This window comes from Galeopterus variegatus, unplaced genomic scaffold, assembly GCF_000696425.1.
Source record: "Galeopterus variegatus unplaced genomic scaffold, G_variegatus-3.0.2 Scaffold2046, whole genome shotgun sequence".
Classification (NCBI taxonomy): domain Eukaryota; kingdom Metazoa; phylum Chordata; class Mammalia; order Dermoptera; family Cynocephalidae; genus Galeopterus; species Galeopterus variegatus.
The window spans coordinates 49,603-69,966 of NW_007728157.1; the positions used below are offsets into that span (position 1 = coordinate 49,603).

The 20,364-nt window shown below is 36.2% G+C and overlaps 1 protein-coding gene across 1 annotated transcript in view; it reads left to right on the forward strand.

The window, feature by feature from the left end:
• Positions 1-19,878, forward strand: part of BMP3 (bone morphogenetic protein 3) — a 24,236-nt gene extending 4,358 nt beyond the window's left edge. Inside the window, exons 3-4 of the mRNA XM_008580241.1 lie at positions 11,883-12,793; positions 19,445-19,878. Of these exons, the coding sequence (XP_008578463.1) occupies positions 11,883-12,793; positions 19,445-19,636 (1,103 nt within the window). The 3' untranslated portion in view covers positions 19,637-19,878. The remainder of the gene's footprint in view (positions 1-11,882; positions 12,794-19,444) is intronic.
• Positions 19,879-20,364: the final 486 nt, after the last annotated feature.

The following is a 20,364-nucleotide window of genomic DNA, read 5'->3' on the forward strand; positions in this document are numbered from 1 at the left end:
AAAAAAAAAAAAAAAAAAAAAAAAAAGCTTAAAAATAGAAAGTTATAATTTTGACATGTTTCTGAAGTTCAAGGCTAAAATATAAGGGTTTGGGAAAGATAGTATATAATTAAAGGCTGAGTGATTGCTCTAATAGGAGCCATTCCTGTAAAATACATGGACCAGTGAGAAAGCTCATGCTTAATGGGTTTGATAGAAAGGGACTATAATAACTTTATTAAAACATAGGTACCTTGAAATGCCTGATACCTAGAAACTAGGCTTGAAATTAAAGAGCACTTGATGTTTTTATTTAAAGGACAATAGTATATCTGCCGAGGAGGGGCAGTATGTGCAGCTGCTTTGAATTACACACGACTTTGAATACATGATAGCCTTTAATGAAGTTTTTACTGTAATAGGCAAGACAGCATTACAATCTCTGACATTTAAAAATTCGTAATACCATGAATTCTTGATTATCCATGCTAATAGAAAAAAGAAAAAGAATGAAAATAAAAAATAATTTAAATTTAGCTCTGTAGTATTGGTAGACATACTCAAAAGAACCAAAAAACCATGGGGGTCAATTAAAAAATCCCCTAAGCAGATAATTCACTCAAGGAACATTTGTACATTTAAATATATATACATTATTAAGAATGAATTAAGAGGTTTACATTTTAGCTCAACAGTGGAAGTACATAAGTACTTGATTGATGATTTCAGAATTTTCTAAAAATTAAATAGGAAGATGAATGTCAATTCTGCTTTTAAGCATATTTGCATAGAATTTTGTATTTGGGAAAGGCATCGAAGAAAACAAGTCCAACTTCTTTCTTTAATGGAGCCAGAAATCGGCATCATGATGTATTCGCCAGATGAGTTTCAGATATACTGAGCTCATCTCAAACTCTATTATTTCTAATAGCCTGATCTAATTTTTGAGGAGAAAATTTTGCAAGAAAAGGTCTTTGCAAGTTGTTAACCAGTGTTACATAAAATTGAGTTCCATGGTCAAATAAGTTGGGAAAATGTCATCAGTTTTCTTTGCTGTGGGACCTTTCAGGGCCTTTAAATGTTAACTAGCCCCCTGAAGAGAGGAACAGTTTCTCCTAGAGAGAACATTTTAAAGAACTGTGGTTTTCAGATGTATCTCAAACTCTATTATTTCTAATAGCCTGATCTAATTTTTGAGGAGAAAATTTTGCAAGAAGAGGTCTTTGCAAGTTGTTAACCAGTGTTACATAAAATTGAGTTCCATGGTCAAATAAGTTGGGAAAAAGTCATCAGTTTTCTTTGCTGTGGGACCTTTCAGGGCCTTTAAATGTAACTAGCCCCCTTAAGAGAGGAACAGTTTCTCCTCGAGAGAACATTTTAAAGAACTGTGGTTTTCAGATGCCTAGCTGGGGAAACACTGGTTCTAAGCCTTCCTAATTTAGCAGGAAAGAAGATATGCAATATTCAGAGTGAATACCACAACCCTCTCGTTCCTCATTTCCCATTTAGTACCTATTTCAGGATGTTTACTTATATTATTACCTTTTGGACTTGGGTCCAGTTGGCATTGTACCATCTTCCTACTTTTATGTTATAAACTTCACTGAATATAATTTTAGAGTTTCTGTTATTAAATTTCATTTTCTCTGTTTCTTTATGAGTTCTCCTTTATAGTTCTTCTTCTATAAGACTAACATTTATTTAATTTCATATCAGGAACTATGTTTTAAAAAGAAAAGCTCCTTTATTTGAGGAAAGATTCTAAGCTCCTTTATTTGAGGAAAGATATTAAGATCACTATGGATCATAATATCACTTTGTTAATGTTTTATCACCATTAATGTCTTGATGAAAGATACATTTACTCAAGATGTCTATGAAATCCCTCATATAATCCCCAATATTTGTTGTACTTAATAGATATCATAAAAATCATACCTATCAAACACTCATGAAAATTATTGAGCAACTTGGCATATATTTTCTATTGGCTAGTCAGGGTTTTTGTGCTACAGTATCAGAACTTGTCTCCCCAAATTTTGATGGTTTTTCCATCTGTTAAATTTGTGTATCCTAGTAATTAGTGCCTCAATAACTTTGTTTTGGTGGCAGTAGTGGGAAGAAGTTTGGCATCACAAATAGTCTCAGCTTGAGCTTTCCTATGTCAAGTTTCAATTGAATGAATTTTTATAATTATGTTGTAAATCCATGATAAGTCCATGAAAATAGAATTTTTAATGGAAATTTTGACATAGTATTAATCAAGTGACAAAAGTATGCCAGGATATTACCTACTATGGACAGTAGTAAATGATAATGATGTAACCAAAGAGTCTTCATAGAATGTTTTTAGCAACCAATAAAATTGCTAGTCTAGTTACATGTTACTAGTGGTTGTGTATTGGCATATTGGCATACATAGGAGTAGTCCTGAGAACACATATTTTCAGGGATAATATTTTTAAAGGCATAGATTTCTCTTTATGTAAGACATCAGCAAGTATGTTATATAGTCAAATGACTATAGTGTGTTCATCGACTCCTTCAGTAATTTACCTTCCCTTAAGATCCATCTTCTCATGGCAACATAACCCTGGTAAAAGCAGTATGTTGACTGGATTTGGGCAGAGAATGAATAAAAATGTTCAGACAAAATGATCCACTGCATTACCCGCTTCAGTGAGTTCTTACTTTACTAAGTAAGGTACTCTTAAATATTCCATTTATAAAAATAGTGAAATCCTGTCATTTGCAGCGACAGCACAAAAGAGCCTGTAGGACATTATGTTAAGTGAAATGTCAGGCACAGAAGGATAAATACCACATGTTCTCACTCATGTGGAAGCTAAAAAAGTTGATCTCATAGAAGCAGAGAGTAGAAATGTGGTTTAACTAGAAGCTGGGAAGGGGGGGCAGAGGGTGGGCTAGGAAGAAGTTACTTAAGAGATTTAAAGTTACAGCTAGATAGGGGGAATAAGTTATAGTGTTACATAACACTATAGGAGAACTATAGTAAACAATAATTCATTGTATTTTTTTAAATAGTTAAAGGAGAGAATTTTGAATATTATCAACAAAGAAATAATAAAGATTTAAGGTGAGAGATATGCTAACTACCCTGATTTGATCATTACATATTTTATGCATGTATCAAAATATCATACTGTATCCCTTAAATATGTACAATTATGTGTGAATTTAAAAATTAACTAGTTAAAAATATTCCTTTTATAAAATAGTTACATCCAATACTTTTAGAAATGCAAGGTTTTTTGCCCAGTTATGCAGTTAGAGCAACTGAGGTCCAAGATACTTTTTTTTCAAAGAAACGTTTAATTTAATTGTATGAAATTAATCTAAAGACTGAATTGAGTTTATTGCTGCACTTATGTGTGGGTTAAGATGGATGGTTGTCAAGTAGAGAAAAGATTGCTAGAGTTTGATTTTTTTCTATTACCTAAGGCTGAGAGTTAAGGGATGTAAATTCTAATTTTGGCTGAACCGCTATTTAGTAAAGTCATCTAATATTGCTATTCTCGGTTTCTTCATCTATCAAATGGATTAAATCGTACCTCCTGTGTCTGTATCACAGAAAGATGTGACACTCAACTGAGAAAGTGAAGATGCATTAAAAGTTTAGAAGCCCTGTATAAATGAGCTATTCTTAATAGTTTAATAGATGAGATTGTCTCCCTATAGCTTCCCACAAAGCCTTAAGTGTATCTCAAATTTTGATAATATGTATTTGTTTGTAGCATGAGGTATGTTTGGGTAATAACGTAAACATGAAGAGATGGTAGTCCTCTTGTAATACAATCTACTTACAATATCCTAGACCTACATTCACCAAGTTACTCTTTCTATCCTGACCCTGGTGGCTGAGTGGATCAGGCTTGCACTTTTGCATAGAAATTTTTTGAAGTTAGTTGTTCTCAAAGTATGGTTCTTGGATTAGCAGCACCAACATCCCCAGAACCTTGTTAGAAATTCTCCAGCCCACCGCACACGTTCTGAATCAAACTCTGGGGGTGAGGTTCAGAAATCTGTGTTTTAACAGGCCGTCCAGGTGTTTCTGATCCATATTTGAGAAACACTGCTCTAAGCTCATGTCCCTAAAGTTCTGAGTATTTTATGTCGTAACCAGCACCTGAAATCCAGGGTTTATTAAAGTGCTATTCCTGATCTCATTTGGCCCTTTGAGTGAGCCTCTCCATGAGTTTATTAACTTATATAATGGTAAGCTTCTTTTGCTTTGGAAGGTATATTACTATCTTTATGACAGTTTCTGCCCTGGAGAAGGCTTTAAAGTATGTTAATCAAGACTGATTACCCTTCTCTCACAGCTGCAGAGAGTTTGTGACCCAATAGATTTGTTAGGAAGTTGTTTTGAATGGGGACCTACAAAGCAAGTCTCTTCACAGCAGGAGTCTCATTTCATCCTATATTCCAAAGACCTGGCACAGTTTGCATATAGTTTGCATTCAGGAAAAATATTGCAGTTGAGTTGAATTAGATGGTCAATAGACAAGAAGAGATAGTAGAAGAGCTATCAGCCAGGCAAAGTATCGTTTAGGAGTAAACTTGCCTTGAAAGAATTTCCCATGGGGCACTTTACCATTTATATATTAAATGGCAATATTATTCTACGTCATATACAACAGTTATAATAATTCTTTCTAATGAACTGAAGGGAAACACCATCTAGTACTTATATCCAAGAAGGGCTTTGGCTGACTTTGGGGACATGAACCTACACAAAAGTTTTTTTCACTTTGGTATTAAGTAGGAAACACTTTTGAAACTGGTAAGTTTACACAGTTTTTCATTCAGCAATCTAACACATATTTTTCAGGATATAAATGCTCCAGACTGTGTGAAGCACTAGGAATCCAAAGATTTATATGACACAGGTCTGCCCTCCAAGAGCTCACAGTCTAGGAATGCCCTTGGGTGGAGGCTAAGAGTAGATAAACTGATTAATTAACATTTTTGCTATTCTAGAAAAACATACATTATATCATCTTTGGCCATGTTTTCACTTTGGACCTAGAGAATGGTTGTTTTGAGATCTCATACAACTCAGTCATTCAACTGGGACTCTGCAAGAAAAATTTCTATGACTTTGTGTTCTGTTTAGAAACTCTTCATCTTGCCTGTACCTGAAAGTCGAAGGCAGCATAGAGAAACTGCTGTCTTGACTAAGTAATCAGCAGCAAATAGTGACTACAGGTGCATGTGACCCTGTCCTAGGCACCCCTGGCATTTCTAGCAGCTATATTTTGTTTGGAAAAAGAAGGGTTGGGGCAGAGGGGGTTGTTCTTAGTTACATATTTCCTGTATGACTAAAATGTTTTCTCTGCTTCCTAGGGATTTAACTAATCATCAAGATTTAATTTAGTCTATTTGTTTTAAAATCAGACTTTACATAGAAAGCTTTCCATTGTGTGTTCTAATTCCCTTTGAAAACGTTCTGTGTGGGCCAGCACAAAGGTGAAATTCCCCTTACCACTCCCTGGATCCTGCCACAGCTACTCCTGGAGCTTTTCTTTCATAGAAGTATCTACTGAGAACTGCTTAAGGGTCAAGCCTATGCTAGGGGCCGAAGACTCTGAAATAACCCAGGACCTTGTCTTTAAAGAGTTCGTGGTCTTCAGAAGGAGCCAACAGTGTGATGAAAATGGTAATAGAGGCAGGGTCCTAACCAAGAGAATGGGTTGTCAGGACAAGCTTGTCTACAGGGGTGGTGCCTCACCTTTGCCTTAAAACACAAATCTGGATTATCATGAGAAAAAGCATGAGTAAAGGCATTTCAGAGAGAAGCAGGAGCAGATGCGGTCTCAACAAGTGTGTAAGAGATAACTTGCTCAGAAACTCACCTGACTTCTAAACCCCTTTTCAATTTGCAGATATTACTACTCTAGAAAATTCAAAATATGTGATTATAACGCCAGTGCCAAATGCTAACTAAACTGCAGTAGATATATTCCCAGCAAGGAAAATCCAGGCTTGTTCTAGTGCCAGCCAACAGTAAAAGAGCACCACCTATTGGTAGCTATATTTTGGTATCAAAAATATTTCTTAGGGAAGAGCTAGAAACAAAGCCTGTTGTAGTTAAATTGCAAGGGATCTGAGAAGTTCTCTGGTTCACATTTGACACCCTACCTACCCTACCATAAAGGAATCCTCCTGTAATAGTCTTGATTTGTGACCAGTTTTTCCAGTACCGCAGATGGGTCTCAACTAAGTCAGAGTTAGAAAGTCATAACTTATATTGGCCTGGATTCAGCACCACTAAATTACTACCTTTAGGACTTTATTCTCATCTTTGACACTGGAAAGAAAAACTCTGATCTCTCTGAAGCCCCTCAAGTACCTGAAAATAATTCTCACATCATTGCTAAATCTTTTTTTCTTCCATCAGGCCATGTACTCTTATTTATTCAACTAAAACTTAAAGAGATAGTTTCTAGACCTCTTAGCATCTTGGTTACTTTCCTAGTTGCTCTCTTCTGTATCAATAAACTAGTAAAATGAGAACACCCAGAATGAGGCATGCAACTGTAGATATATGTAGATTGGCATAGCATACAGTTAATATTTCTGAGTACCCAAATACTATCCACAGTCTAAAAATGCTTAAGCTATTTTTTGTAGCCTGATAAAACCCACTCTTGTGTTTTATATTATTATTTTATCAATTTGTTCTCATTAATCAGAAAGTATACCTCAAGTTTGATTCAATAATTCCAAATAAATAAGTATTTGAATATTTCAGAAGAATAGAAAAAGTGAACGTTAAAGCATGTTTTATTCACTGATATTTTAACATAGATATTTATGTGCATAATAAATCTGTACTACAACTCACAGGGAGGAGAGAAACCTAACACAAAACTCCTGTTCTTAAGTATGGGAAGATACTCATTTGAAAAGTTAAATTAATATAAAATATAGAAAATAAAAGAACATGAAAGTAATTGAGTAGATATTACTATCATGTATTTCTAAATGCAGTAAGATATTTATCTCATTCTTATTTATTCCTCTATACTCATTTGCTCAGCTCCATACAACTTTCTTATACTGTTTTTTGTCCATTGTAAATGCTCAGTAAATATTGTTGGGTTGCTTTGTGGGGAAGAGCATTGACTTATACACAAATTAAATGCTTGAAGATCATGCACTTAATTAACTTAAAATAAATGTGGATTAGAGAAGCCAAAGAGTGCTCTGTGGAATGGTTGACACTTCAAGCTTATGCCTAAAAAAAAAAATAATAATAATAATACAAGAGAGAGATTATCTAAAATAGGCAGTTTCAACCTGGGTGGAAATAACAAAAGCAAAAACACTAGGTACCAGGTACGGGGTATAGCATAACACCTTTAGTTAGCAGCTAAATGGAAGCTGTCCATTCCTTTTCTGAACTTGAGTAGCTAAACATTTGTTAGGACTTCAAATAACTAGGTTAATCTGGAGCATTTTTATTATTTCTATTCAAAAATTGGCAATATTCTTTATGCAAAAGCTTCTAAATATACAACATTGCATACTGCTAGAACACGTTCCTTCCATTCCTCCTCAACATTCCCTTCTCCCTTTATCTTTAAAAGTCTGGTTTAAAGTCACTTCACTGTATGTCCCTCTACCCCTACCTGGGCAAAGTTAATTCCTCATTCTTTTGCTCCAAGATTATATTTAACATCCTGGACAGCTGCTATCATGATCCCGGCATAGCTACCTGAATATTGCTCATGCATCCTTTTCCCCATCACAGTGTCAACAGGAGTGTCTATTTGTGAAGCCCTGTGACCCAGCCCAGGGTCCAGCACCTAGTAGGTGTTCAATTAATATTTGTTACCATAAAACATTTGTTTGCTTTGGCCTCTGTTCTTTGCTGGTTGTAGTATGTTTATGCGTGTAATACACAAAGAACTCAATTGAAGCTATGTATATAATCTCTGTTATAAGGCAGTGTTGCTAAACTGCCCATTTAGCTCTATTTTAGAACAGTTTGTTGGTCTTAGACTTTTCATTGCAGATTGAAATGATTATCTATAGCTAGAGGAAAAATTAAAAAGTAATCACCAAAATTATCTTCATCTAATATGTTCTTCATAAAGAAAGAATGTTACACTTCGAGAAGGGAATCTTTTGCCTAATTTACTATTTCATTGCACACTTATATTTAGAAAAATCCTAATTCTCTACTGCATTTGGGGAAAAAAAATGCCTTTTTTTTTCCTGTTGGAATATATGACCACAAAACTAGTGGTTGTTCTAGACCACCACTGCACGATAGAGATTTAATGCACCACAAATGTGAGCCACATATATAATTTAAAAATTTCAGTAGCCACATTAAAAATGTGAAAGGCAACAGGTGAAATTAATTTTAATAAAATAATACATTGAACCCAATATATCAAATATTATCATTTTAACACATATTCAGTATAAAATATATTAATGTGTAATTTGCATTCAGTTTTGTATTAAGTCTTCAAAATTCTGTATGTATTTATACTTCCAGCACATTTCAATTTGAATTTGAGTGGCTAGGCGTTGTCATACTGGACACTACAGTTATGGTTAGTTAACCTTTGAGTATTTTCCTATGTGCTTTACCTGCATTCTTTCAATTAATCCTCACAACAATAATGCAATTGATATTACTGGGCCCATTTTACAGATGAGCAAACTGAGATTTAAAGAGTTTAGGTTATTTTCCTGAGGACTACTACTGGATGTATTGGAACTGGAACTGGGCCGTAGGCTTTGACTTCAAAATAATGCACTGAATTAAAATGAAAGCAATCAGAAGAGGCAGTAGGACAGATTCAGAGACTTTTCTGAGGTGTTGCTTATTAGACACAGGGGTGTAGGCTAATTAACAGCAGGTCATAAGGTGACTGAAAACATGTTTTAAAGAAGGAACCATCTTGAAGCAAAATGTGGGGAAAAGGGGCAGAACTAGTTTACCCATTAAGATGCTGCCACCCATATACCACAGAGTTCATTTATTCCGTGCCAGAATGTTTGTTTGGCAAACATTTGATTGCCACATACTTAGAACAGAGTGACTTCTCTTCCTTGCATTTTAAATTTCCATCTGCTACATGAAGTTTGGGTAAAAGTGTATGCTATGATGACTGGTGTGAATTAAGGCTAGAGTCTCAGAACAACCCTGATGCCATGGCTTTGTTATAAAAGTCTGTAAAATATTATGCTGGTGTCATGGATTATACAAATGTGCACAAATGGAAGTTTCCTCCTTTTCCTTCACACAATGTTAAAAATGAGTAAAATATGTTTTCCATCACACTTCCCTTGTGCTTGGGGACTCAATGAACTCATTTTAAGTTTCCACATCTTTATAAAAATGTTTTGTTTTGACTGAAACATGGTTTTGATCAAGAACATAATTTCACGATTGCGTGTGTGTTTCTGAAACAAATATGTATATGGAACAAGTGCATGGAGAGGGCTTAGGCTCTGGTGACCCATGCCAGGATTGGAGATCTCACCTCAGTTTTACTGATAACCTCCTAGATGATCTTAAGAGAAGTAGCCAACTTCTGCCTTGCTAATCCATCTCCTATTCTCTTACTCTCTCTCACTCCTGGATTTGGAGAATTGGATATACAATTGAACCATTTCAATCACGTTTGTTGAGCTATAACTTTTAATAGATGTAATGTCAGAAACTTCAGACAAGCCCCGCAACAGCATTATTTTTTGGACATCTTTGAATCTGTGGCTCATTTTTTCAGATATATTTTGTGATTATGGAGATATATTGTTCTGCTTACCCAATGCTTACTCTACATCTTACATTTTTTAAGGCAGGTAGAAGAAGATATAATCCCCATAATACTGTTAATATCAGAACTAAAAACAATAATAATTTATATTTAAGAAATACCTACTAGACCCTTTATGAACTGCTTGGCACACATCTCATTTAATTCTTATGGCATGGGAGGTAGGTAATATCTCATTTTATGAAGGAGAACATTAGCTTGCACAGAGCTATGGAGTTAATAAGTAGATGGGCCAGTACTTGAATCAAGGCAAGTCTAATTCTAAACCCTATGCTTATAACCAGTAGGCTATACATGCTTCAGACAAGAAGCTGCTATAATACTTTAAAAATTTTATAGGGAATAGGTTTCAGTAGTTTCCCACTCTCAGCTCTCATCCCATTAATTAACTACTGTGTTAGAATTTTCACACATTTATGGTGCTTCAGTGAAGTGCAAATTAGTAAAAAATGGCTTTAATCTTTTTCTGGCTTTTAAAATAACTCCTATTTACTCTCCTTTTTTTCCTTCCCAGGAACTCTCAAAAAGAAGAGACTGCATAATTTTGTTGTTTTCTTTTTTCTTTTCCTTTTTTTTAATTGAAGTAAAAGTCATCACATAACATAAAATGAGCTATTTTGAAGTAAACTATACAGTGGTAATTAACACTGTCACAATGCTGTGCAACCACAAAGTCTATCTCATTCCAAAGTATTTCCTCCATTCCAGAGTAAAATCCTGTAACCATTGAGGATTTTTCCTCAGTTCCCCCTGCCTCTAGTTGCTGGTAAACGCCAATCTGCAACTATCTCTATGTATTTAACTATTCTGGATATTTCATATAAATGGAATCAAACAATATGTGACTTTTTGTGTCTGGCTTCCACTTAGCTTAATGTTTTCAAGGTTCATCCACACCGTAGCATGTGTCAGTACTTCATTTCTTTTCATGGCAGAATAATATTCCATTGTATAGGTATACCACAATTTCTTTATCCACTCTTCCATTGACGGTCATTTGAACAGTTTCTACTTTTTGGCTAATGTGAATAGTGTTGCTATAAATGTGTGCTTACTCAAGTACCAGTTTTTAATTCTTTGGGATGCCACAATTTCTTTATCCACTCTTCCATTGACGGTCATTTGAACAGTTTCTACTTTTTGGCTATTGTGAATAGTGTTGCTATAAATGTGTGCTTACTCAAGTACCAGTTTTTAATTCTTTGGGATGTATCCTTAGGAGTGGAATTGCTGGATGATATGGTAACTTCATGTTTAGCTTTTTAAAGAACTGCCAAACTGGTTTCCGTAGCAGCTGAACTATTTTACATTTCCTCCAGTGATGCAAGATGGTTCCACTTTCTCCACATCCTCACTTTTTTTGTTTTTTGTTAGAGCCATCCTAGTGTGTGTAAAGTAGTACTTCATTGTTGTTTTAATTTGTTTCCCTAATGAGTAATGATGTTGAGCACCTTTTTATGTTTTTGTTGGCCATTTGTATATCGTCTTTGAAAAAATATCTATTCAAGTACTTTACCCATTTTTCATTGATTTGTTTCCCTGTTTGTCGTTGAGTTGTAACTATTACTTATATATTCTGAAAACTAGATTTATCAGGTATATAATTTGCAAATATTTTCACTTTCTTGATAATGTCCTTGGATGCACAAAAGTTTTTTAATTTTAGTGAAGTCCAGTTTATTTTTTTAATTTATCTATTTTTTTTTTTGATGTATCTACAAAAGTTTTTTAATTTTAGTGAAGTCCAGTTTATTTTTTTAATTTATCTATTTTTTTTTTTTTGATGTATCTATTAAAAGTTTTTTAATTTTAGTGAAGTCCAGTTTATTTTTTTAATTTATCTATTTTTTTTTTTGATGTATCTATTTTTTTCTTTTGTTGCTTGCACTTTTGGTGTTATGTCTAAGAATTCATGGCCAAATCCAAGGTCATGAAGATTTGCCCCTATGTTTTGTCCTAATAATTTTACGGTTTTAGCTCTTATGTTTAGGTCACTGATTCATTTTGAGTTAATTTTTGTATATGGTGTGAGGTAGGGGTCTTGATTACTTTAGTTTACTCTCTCTTTTTCCTTCCTAGGAACCCTAGCAAGCAAGGGACTGCATATTTTTAATGTGACTTCTCTAACCAAGTCTGAAAATATTTTGTCTGCCACACTGTACTTCTATATTGGAGAGCTAGTGAACATCAGCCTGAGTTGTTTAATGTCCCGAGGATGCTCACATCATACTCAGCGGAAACACATTCAGATAGACCTCTCTGCATGGACCCTCAAATCCAGCAGAAACCAAAGTCAACTCCTGGGTCATCTGTCAGTTGATGTAACCAAACCCAATCGAGACATCACATCCTGGCTGTCTAAAGACATCACTCAACTCTTAAGGAAGGCCAAGGAAAATGAGGAGTTCCTTATAGGATTTAACATTACCTCCAAAGGACACCAGCTGCCAAAGAGGATGTTACCTTTTCTGGAACCTTATATCTTGGTATATGCCAATGATGCTGCCATTTCTGAGCCAGAAAGTGTGGTATCTAGCTTACAAGGACACCGGAATTTCCCCACTGGAGCTGTGCCCAAACTGGATAGCCACATTGGAGCTGCTCTTTCTGTTGAACGGAGGAAGAAGCGCTCTGCTGGGGTCTTGCTGCCTCTGCAGAACAATGAGCTTCCTGGGGCAGAATATCAGTATAAGGAGGATGGGGTATGGGAGGAGAGAAAGCCTTACAAGACCCTTCAGACTCAGTCCCCTGAGAAAAGTAAGAGCAAAAAGAAACAGAGAAAGGGACCTCACCAGAAGAGCCAGACGCTCCAGTTTGATGAACAGACCCTGAAGAAGGCAAGAAGAAAGCAATGGATTGAACCTCGGAATTGTGCTAGAAGATATCTTAAAGTAGACTTTGCGGATATTGGCTGGAGCGAATGGATTATCTCCCCCAAGTCCTTTGATGCCTATTATTGCTCCGGAGCATGCCAATTCCCCATGCCAAAGGTAGCCATTGTTCTTTGCCCTGTACTTACTTCCTATTTCCATAGGGTAGAAACACACGCTAAGTTGAGTATGTGTCTTCATTTACAAAATCCATCTGGATCCATATTTACTACATTCTCAAGTATAATAGGTAATATGGGTATGCTTGATTTTTCTTTAATGTTGTTAAATAACATGAAGTTAGAATTGGTATGAAGAAGGATATGAGGAAAAAATGTTGTGCAAAATATGCTTTTTGTGTTGCTTCCAAACATGGCGCATATTCAGCTGTGTGGTCATGTGTGAGTCTACACCAGCCCACAATAAGCAAGCCCCCGATGGGAGAAGGCTGATCTTTGAGGGGGTATTCAGGGAATGAGTGGATGTCATGGGAACAAAGGGAAGGGTTAATGGGATTGATGCCCTGATGCAGAACATTTTTTGATAAATAGTCTCTTGTGAGATGAGTTGTCCCCACAGAAGTCAGGATCAGGGTTGGGCCAGGTAAACTGGCCTTGTGAAATCCACCAGATGCTTATTTCATTTGCTTCCCTGCTAAACATCAAAAAGAAAGGCAAAAAAGGATACAATGGCCTGTAAACTTCTTCCAAGTCCCATTTCAGTCTGTCAGAGCTTACCTGTGTCTGTTCCAAAATCAGTAGGGACTGTACTTTATCATGTCAGTACTCAGTATCCTGACAGATACATCTTTCAGAAGTGTCTCCAACCCCACCTCTATCTTGCACAGTAAGTCCAAGTGGCTGCACTCTTTGAATTTAGAGTGGAAATAGTACACTCTATAGTAACATATAGTGGTACCCTCGGCCTTCAATTAAACTTATTGCTGCACTTCCATTCTCGGCTTGTAACAGTTTGAATCTATTACGCAATAAAAAGCAGCTCAAAGAACAGAATTCAGAGGAAGAAGAGAGTTTTTTGCCAAAGTTGAAGTGAATCAATTTTTGCTATTGTATAATAATGGAGAGAAAAAATTTGCCTCCAAGAGTGACCAATTTCTGCTTACAGGTCTTTAAAATAGCATTTTCGCATTCTCGTCTTGTGATCATTGGTATGCCAAGAGTAACTAACACACACATAACAGCAAAGGCCCAACTGCCTGAAGCCAGGGCAGCCTCAGGGCCAGAAACTTGATTGAAATATTATTTCATTTTCTTAGTAGAATGCCTCAGAAAGATGAGCTTTCTATGTTTTCTATGACCTTGTCTCTCCCAAGGATTTTTGATGATTTTGTGTTTTGTAAACCCAAACACAAAGTAAGGATGATGTATATTTATAATTATATAAACAACCTCACCTTGTTTAATAGTTACAAAGAACATTTCCCTGATCAAACTCATTCAGCTGAGATAACACTTAAAAACACGTACCCAACAAAGATGACAAATGCAACAAGCAGTGATGAATCTTTATCTTACAGTGTGGCTTGCCCTGTGGCATTGTGAGGCAAGAATGGATTCAAAATCTGTCTTTAAACCCAGGATGACTGATTTTAGGTGGGTCCCAGGCTCTTCCAAATAATCCCCCTCATTCTCATAAACTGTAATTTCTTCTGGGTAGCCTGGGGAAGGAGTTTTTCTCTTCCCTCCTGACTCCAACTGTCAGGACCCAGCAGGTCATGATAATGTGGACATAGTTGGTTTGCTTTTCAACCCCAGCTCTGGAGAACTGGCTTGGTCTTCATCCCTCCACAAGCACTCCCTACTTGTCCCTCTCATCTGTTGGTTCTACTTGCATTTACTGTTTGAAAACTTGCTGATGCTTGAAAGAGCTTCACCGTGGTTCTCAGTGATCTAAAGAATAATAATTTTAAAACTCATTAGGGATAAGTTAACAACAGCAGAGATAAATTTGAGAAGAGAAGTATGTTAGTGTAGCAGAATAATTAAATGTACATTCTTGGTCATAGCAGAGCTTCTTAAACTTAATATGCCTGCAAATTGCCAGCAATCTTTTTAATACGTAGGTTCTGATCCAGTGGACATGTGAGCAAAGCCTAAGATTCTGCATATCTAACAAGCTCCTAGGTGATACTGATGGTGCTGATCCACAAATTGCACTTTGAGTAGCAAAATCGAGAGTCAAATCCTTTTGGCTTTGGTCTTGGTTCCACCACTTACCAGCTATGGTTCTTTGGAGAAATTACTCAAACTGCCTACCTATTAATTTTATCATCTTTGATATGTGTAAAATAGTATATAATAAAATTAATAGTACCTACATAATAAAAATAGTGGAAAAATGAGATAGTAGAGCACATTGCACATAGTAGGTGCTCAATAAATGTTTCCTATTGATATTATTATTAGTGCTCATTGCTGAGAATGAGGAGAATAGAAAATTAAATGTAGGAGGCTGAAGAAAGACTACATAGGGACAGGGATCAAGAGAATAAAAGTTGTAAGGCAAGAAAAAGTTTTCTAAATGTTTCTAGTCCCTTTTCAAACATCACAAAATAGGATTCTCCTTGTAAGTTCGACAACTGATGAGCTCTTCCAGCGGGGGTTTCTTTGGAGAGTAATAGAATCAGGAGAGCATCAGTTGCAGCAACTGAACTCATAATATTTGTCAGAACTTGGAATAGCATCAGAACTCCAGAGAGACATAACAGGGCTAAGTGTGGAGTTTTCTCTCTGAGCTTGGGATTTCCTTTTGCCAAGTTGAGAGTGGAAGTTTGGCTGTTACACAGAGTTCTCAATCTCTCATCACTTTGTGTGGATCTGCTTGAATTTTAAAGCTTTCTAGTGGTTTCCTTTAAGACTTCCAGGCTTTGTATCTTTCAAGTGGCACAGTAACCAAAAGGATGGGAAACATGAGGCAATATGAAGTTGCTACATCAGGGTTAATTAATGACTATCACTGTTATCAGCACAATGTCCAATATGACAACCATTTAGATGAAAATAGAGTCCAAGCAACAAAGGAAAATAAAGGTCTCTGACCATATCAGTACAACACATGCGGAATAACTGAGACGCCAAAGAACTTTCAGACTTTAAATATACATTTTGCCCCAGAGAAAAGTTCTCCCAGACCGGACTCCTCTGTTGACCCTCCTTTCATTCGGCCTCCTGAGCAAAAGCCTGCTCTATGTGGCGGGACTCTTTGTCTGCAAAAGTCGACAACCTGTTCTGTAATTCAGAACAGCTGTGTTCTGCCTTTCCCAAATTCCAGGCTTTGCCCTTTCACTGATTCCAATTAGATAGTTTCTGGGCTATCACACCCATGTGGGCTGGACTAGGAGAGCGTGGAGCAAAACCCTATTATGGCCCGGGTCAGGAATGAAGGCTCTTAGCTGATGACATACTCTCCCCTGATAATGCATTTGTAATCAAATTCAACTCGAGGACATCATACACAACTTGGCAGGTGCAGGCCCAACCACTGTAGATTTCATTCACAGACACGGCAGTTTGAATTTTTCTGATTTCCAGCTCCTACAGCCAATCTGCTCTCTCAGGGAGAGACTCTTGGAATTCTGCCAAACGATGAAAAATACCCAGATAGCTAAAGCTGAGTTCTCTTCCTTTGCCTCCCCTCACCACCTTAGCAGAGATGGAAAACAGAAATTTCAGAAGAAAACGATTGAGCCATTGTTGTTGATAGAGATTCAAAAGAACCAACAAGGATTAAAGGAATAAAGTTATTTTTGTAAGAAATTGTAAAGCTAGGGGTAGCAAAAATACAGAATTAGATGGAAATATCTAAGCACTTTGAACCAAGTATCCCATATAAAGAAAAAGTTCATATTTAATGAGTTCAAAATGATACACCCTCAATTTCCTGAATTTTCCAACTCTAATCTCTGGTTGTGAAGGTGAAATCTAAAAAAAATCCAAATCTTGATGTACTGAGTTACCTAAGCAAAAATTTACCTAAACTGATGTTGAAGTTATGTTTCACCCTCTTAAAAAGAGAGACTGGTGAGGGAAATAGCACAGATTTGCATTTGTGATTGATATATTTCTTAAGCTCAGTAAAGAGAGTCATGAGAAACATGATCTGAACTCAAAAACAAACAAAAATTATGGACTGGCAATATGCTTCACACCAGCAAATCACTGCATGGATCTTTTGTGCATGACATAACTATTTCTGTAATGGCAGCTTGATCAGAGGATTCCATAGTGAGGGAAAAAAGGGGAAACTCCCTAGTAATCTGAGAGGTTCTTCGTAAGACACACCAACCCAGAATCAAGGGCTTGTGCCTGAATTCCGGTGAGCCCACTAGAGACTACTCATATACTCATAGTTTCTGCATCTATCATTTCTGAGTTAGAGCTTAAAAAAAATTTAAAAGGACAGGAATTTTCCTAGGAAACACCCATGAATATTTTCCATATCGACACCAGGTCATTTGCACAGAAGCTTTTATTTTTGTCGATGGGAATTATTTCCACAGAAACAGGTAAAATGGAGAGTATGCTATTTCTTATATTTTATTCATTTAACAAGAATTTATTCTGTGCCTAGAGTGTACACTGTTGTAGGTACTGAGGAATAGCAACGCACAGCAGTATTTATTGCCCCAGACCTCATCTAATTAAGTAGATCCACTTCATATAAAATTTAAATATTACAAGAGTCATTAAATATTAAAATAACAGAATAATGTCAGAAAATTCATGTTAAAAAGAAATCCTTTGGGGCCTTATGACAAGCAGTTTGGATGATTGAGTCTTAAAAGTAACTTTAAATCAATAGAGACAAGGATGGCTGCAAAAAGTTTTCTTTAGAAATTACCAGTACTGGTGAAATAACGAGCAATAGCTATTGACCTCAATTTTACAAGATCAATTGCAGTTTGTGTATGCTACACATATTTTTTGGTTTTGTTTTGTTCTTTTGGGGGTTTTTTGTTTGTTTGTTTGTTTGTTTGTTTTTTGTCTTTTTCGTGACCGCAACCCTTGGTGTGGTGTCTCCCGCACCATGCTCAGCCAGTGAGTGCACCGGCCATTCCTATATAGGATCCGAACCCGCAGCGGGAGTGTCACTGCGCTCCCAGAGCCGCACTCTCCCGAGTGCGCCACGGGGCCGGCCCTGTTACACATATTTTATTGATGATTTAGGGCACACAATGTGCAAAATAGAACTGCATGGACTTCCTTTCCTTAAGGAGAGAATACCCTGAATTACAATTAATTAAAACTAACTAATTGAAAGTTAACTATTCTTTTTAACATATATTTAAAGTCTCTAGGAAGAAAGAGTAAAAACAATTGCTTGTCATAGACTAATTTTTTAATAATGATTTATGCCTATTCACAATAAAGGTGAAGTTTAATGTAAGGATAATTTTCTTTCATTGAAATTGAAAGATGGGATGAGACAAATCAGACTTGCCCTTTCTCTTCCAAAAAAGAATTCTTTTTTTTTTTTTTTTTACAGTATGTAATGCTTTCTATATTATTTGCTTCTCCCTTGGCTTGTATGTACCTTTAACCTTCTAGCTTGTTCCAGTTTCCCATGCTGGGAGTTTTAGGAGTTTGAAATTGAAATATGAATTCGCTGGGGCAGGGTTGCTTCTGAGACATGAGGAACAAGGCTTAAAATCCTGAAATTAAAAATTCAGAGTTTTGATCTAAATCCTACTGTCTTGGTCTCTGGCAAACTAGTTTCACCTGCCTAAAAGAGATATTGGGGAGAACTGATGTTGAAAAGTATTGCATCTTCTACGAAGTTCATCTCACCACTCTAGCAATACCTAACATTCTGGGCTTGCAAAAGTGACTGTCCCTTCAAAGCTTTTAGGTAGAGCAGAGTTGTATGGGGACCTCTAAATAAAACCACATGTTTCACATAGATGTTAATGCTCTCATTTCTCATTTTCTCAGGTAAGAGTTTTACCCAGGCTTCTTTGGTCAAACTTCTGGCATCCATGGGATTAGGATAGGCCCCTAGGATGTTCCAACAGGACAGGGCCCATTCTTAGAACACACGCTACTGTTTGTCTAAACCCATGGAGCAACAGTGACCTCCAGTGGCCAGTAGTGTGGTCCTCTTAACCCCAGTTTCCACTTCTAAGGAAAGTTGAATACATAGTAAAATAGTGACCATCCAATTCATCCTCTTGTCAGCCATTAAATAAACAAATCAGTGCCCCTCTGTCTTAGTTTTATTTTAACAACAATGCATAAATATCACCGTAGCAGCGGCAGTAATGTGTCTCTGTTAAATAGGATACTTGTTAGAGTTCTTTATAATTAATACAGGGTCAAGAACAAACCATTTTTATGCAATCCTGTTATTGAAAACATCCTTGAATGTATTAATTCCATATTTGGGGACTGAGATGTTTAAAATTAAACAATTCTTTTTGAGAGAACTGGGTTCAAATCCTTACTCTACCACTTACTAGTTATTTGACCTTAGACGTATCATTTAAGCTTTTTGAGTCTTTGTAAAATGTAAGAAATGATAGTTTTGCTGTAAGGATTAGGGATACTACATGCCTGGAATGTAGCGGGCACTTAATAAACAATAACCATTGTGGTGATGGAGATATAAGAGATTGGGCTGAATATATAACAATGCCAGAGCTTTATTAAGCTGTTGAAACAAATTCATTCTGGAGGCATTTTATTTGATGAGGAGTGAGTACTGGAAAAGCAGTTCCATCTAACCTGTGTGTCCTTCTCTCATTTCTTTTTCTAGTCTTTGAAGCCATCAAATCATGCTACCATCCAGAGTATAGTGAGAGCTGTTGGGGTTGTTCCTGGGATTCCTGAGCCTTGCTGTGTACCAGAAAAGATGTCCTCACTCAGTATCTTGTTCTTTGATGAAAATAAGAATGTAGTGCTTAAAGTATATCCTAACATGACAGTAGAGTCTTGTGCTTGCAGATAACCTGGCAAAGAACTCATTTGAATGCTTACTTCAGTCATTAGTTTATTTTTATGGACTTTTTTTTTTTTTTGCACTGCCAATGCATTTTGTTCCAAAAGATTGTTTTATAGTCAAAAGAGAAATAGACTGAAGATTTCCACCAAGGAAAACTGGACTGTATTTGTTTTTGAATGTAACTAAAAGCAAGATTTCAGTAAATATGGACATCGATTTCTTTTTTTTTTTTAATCACACAAGAAAAATTATCACTCAAACTTTTTTTAGAACTGCTAGAGAACACACATTTATTTTCGTAATGGGCTTTGAAAGTAGATTGGGAAAACAGCAATAGCTTATCATTTATCTCTACTCATCTAGTGACTAAAGGGAATATTTAGAGAGTAATTTCGTATTTTGAAGTAGGCTTATTGCCTTAGATTCCTGAGCAACTGAGCAAGTGCTAAATAATCCAGTCAAGTTTGATGTTTATCTTAAAAGTCTTTGAGACTCTGGTTTATCCTTGTTTTTCCTTCACAAGTCATCATGAGAGTTGAGCGGAGTATGTGCTGAGTGTTAGTGTATATGTATGCATGTTCACGTGCCGGGTGCCTTTGCCCTTTGTAGGAAGGTTTGCTTTATATGGTTTTATAATTCAGTCTACGTACAATTCTTTGGGTTTTTTAAAATTTCATGTTCTAGCAAGTACTATTCATTTATGACAACTTTAGCAAAAATAATAGAATGATACA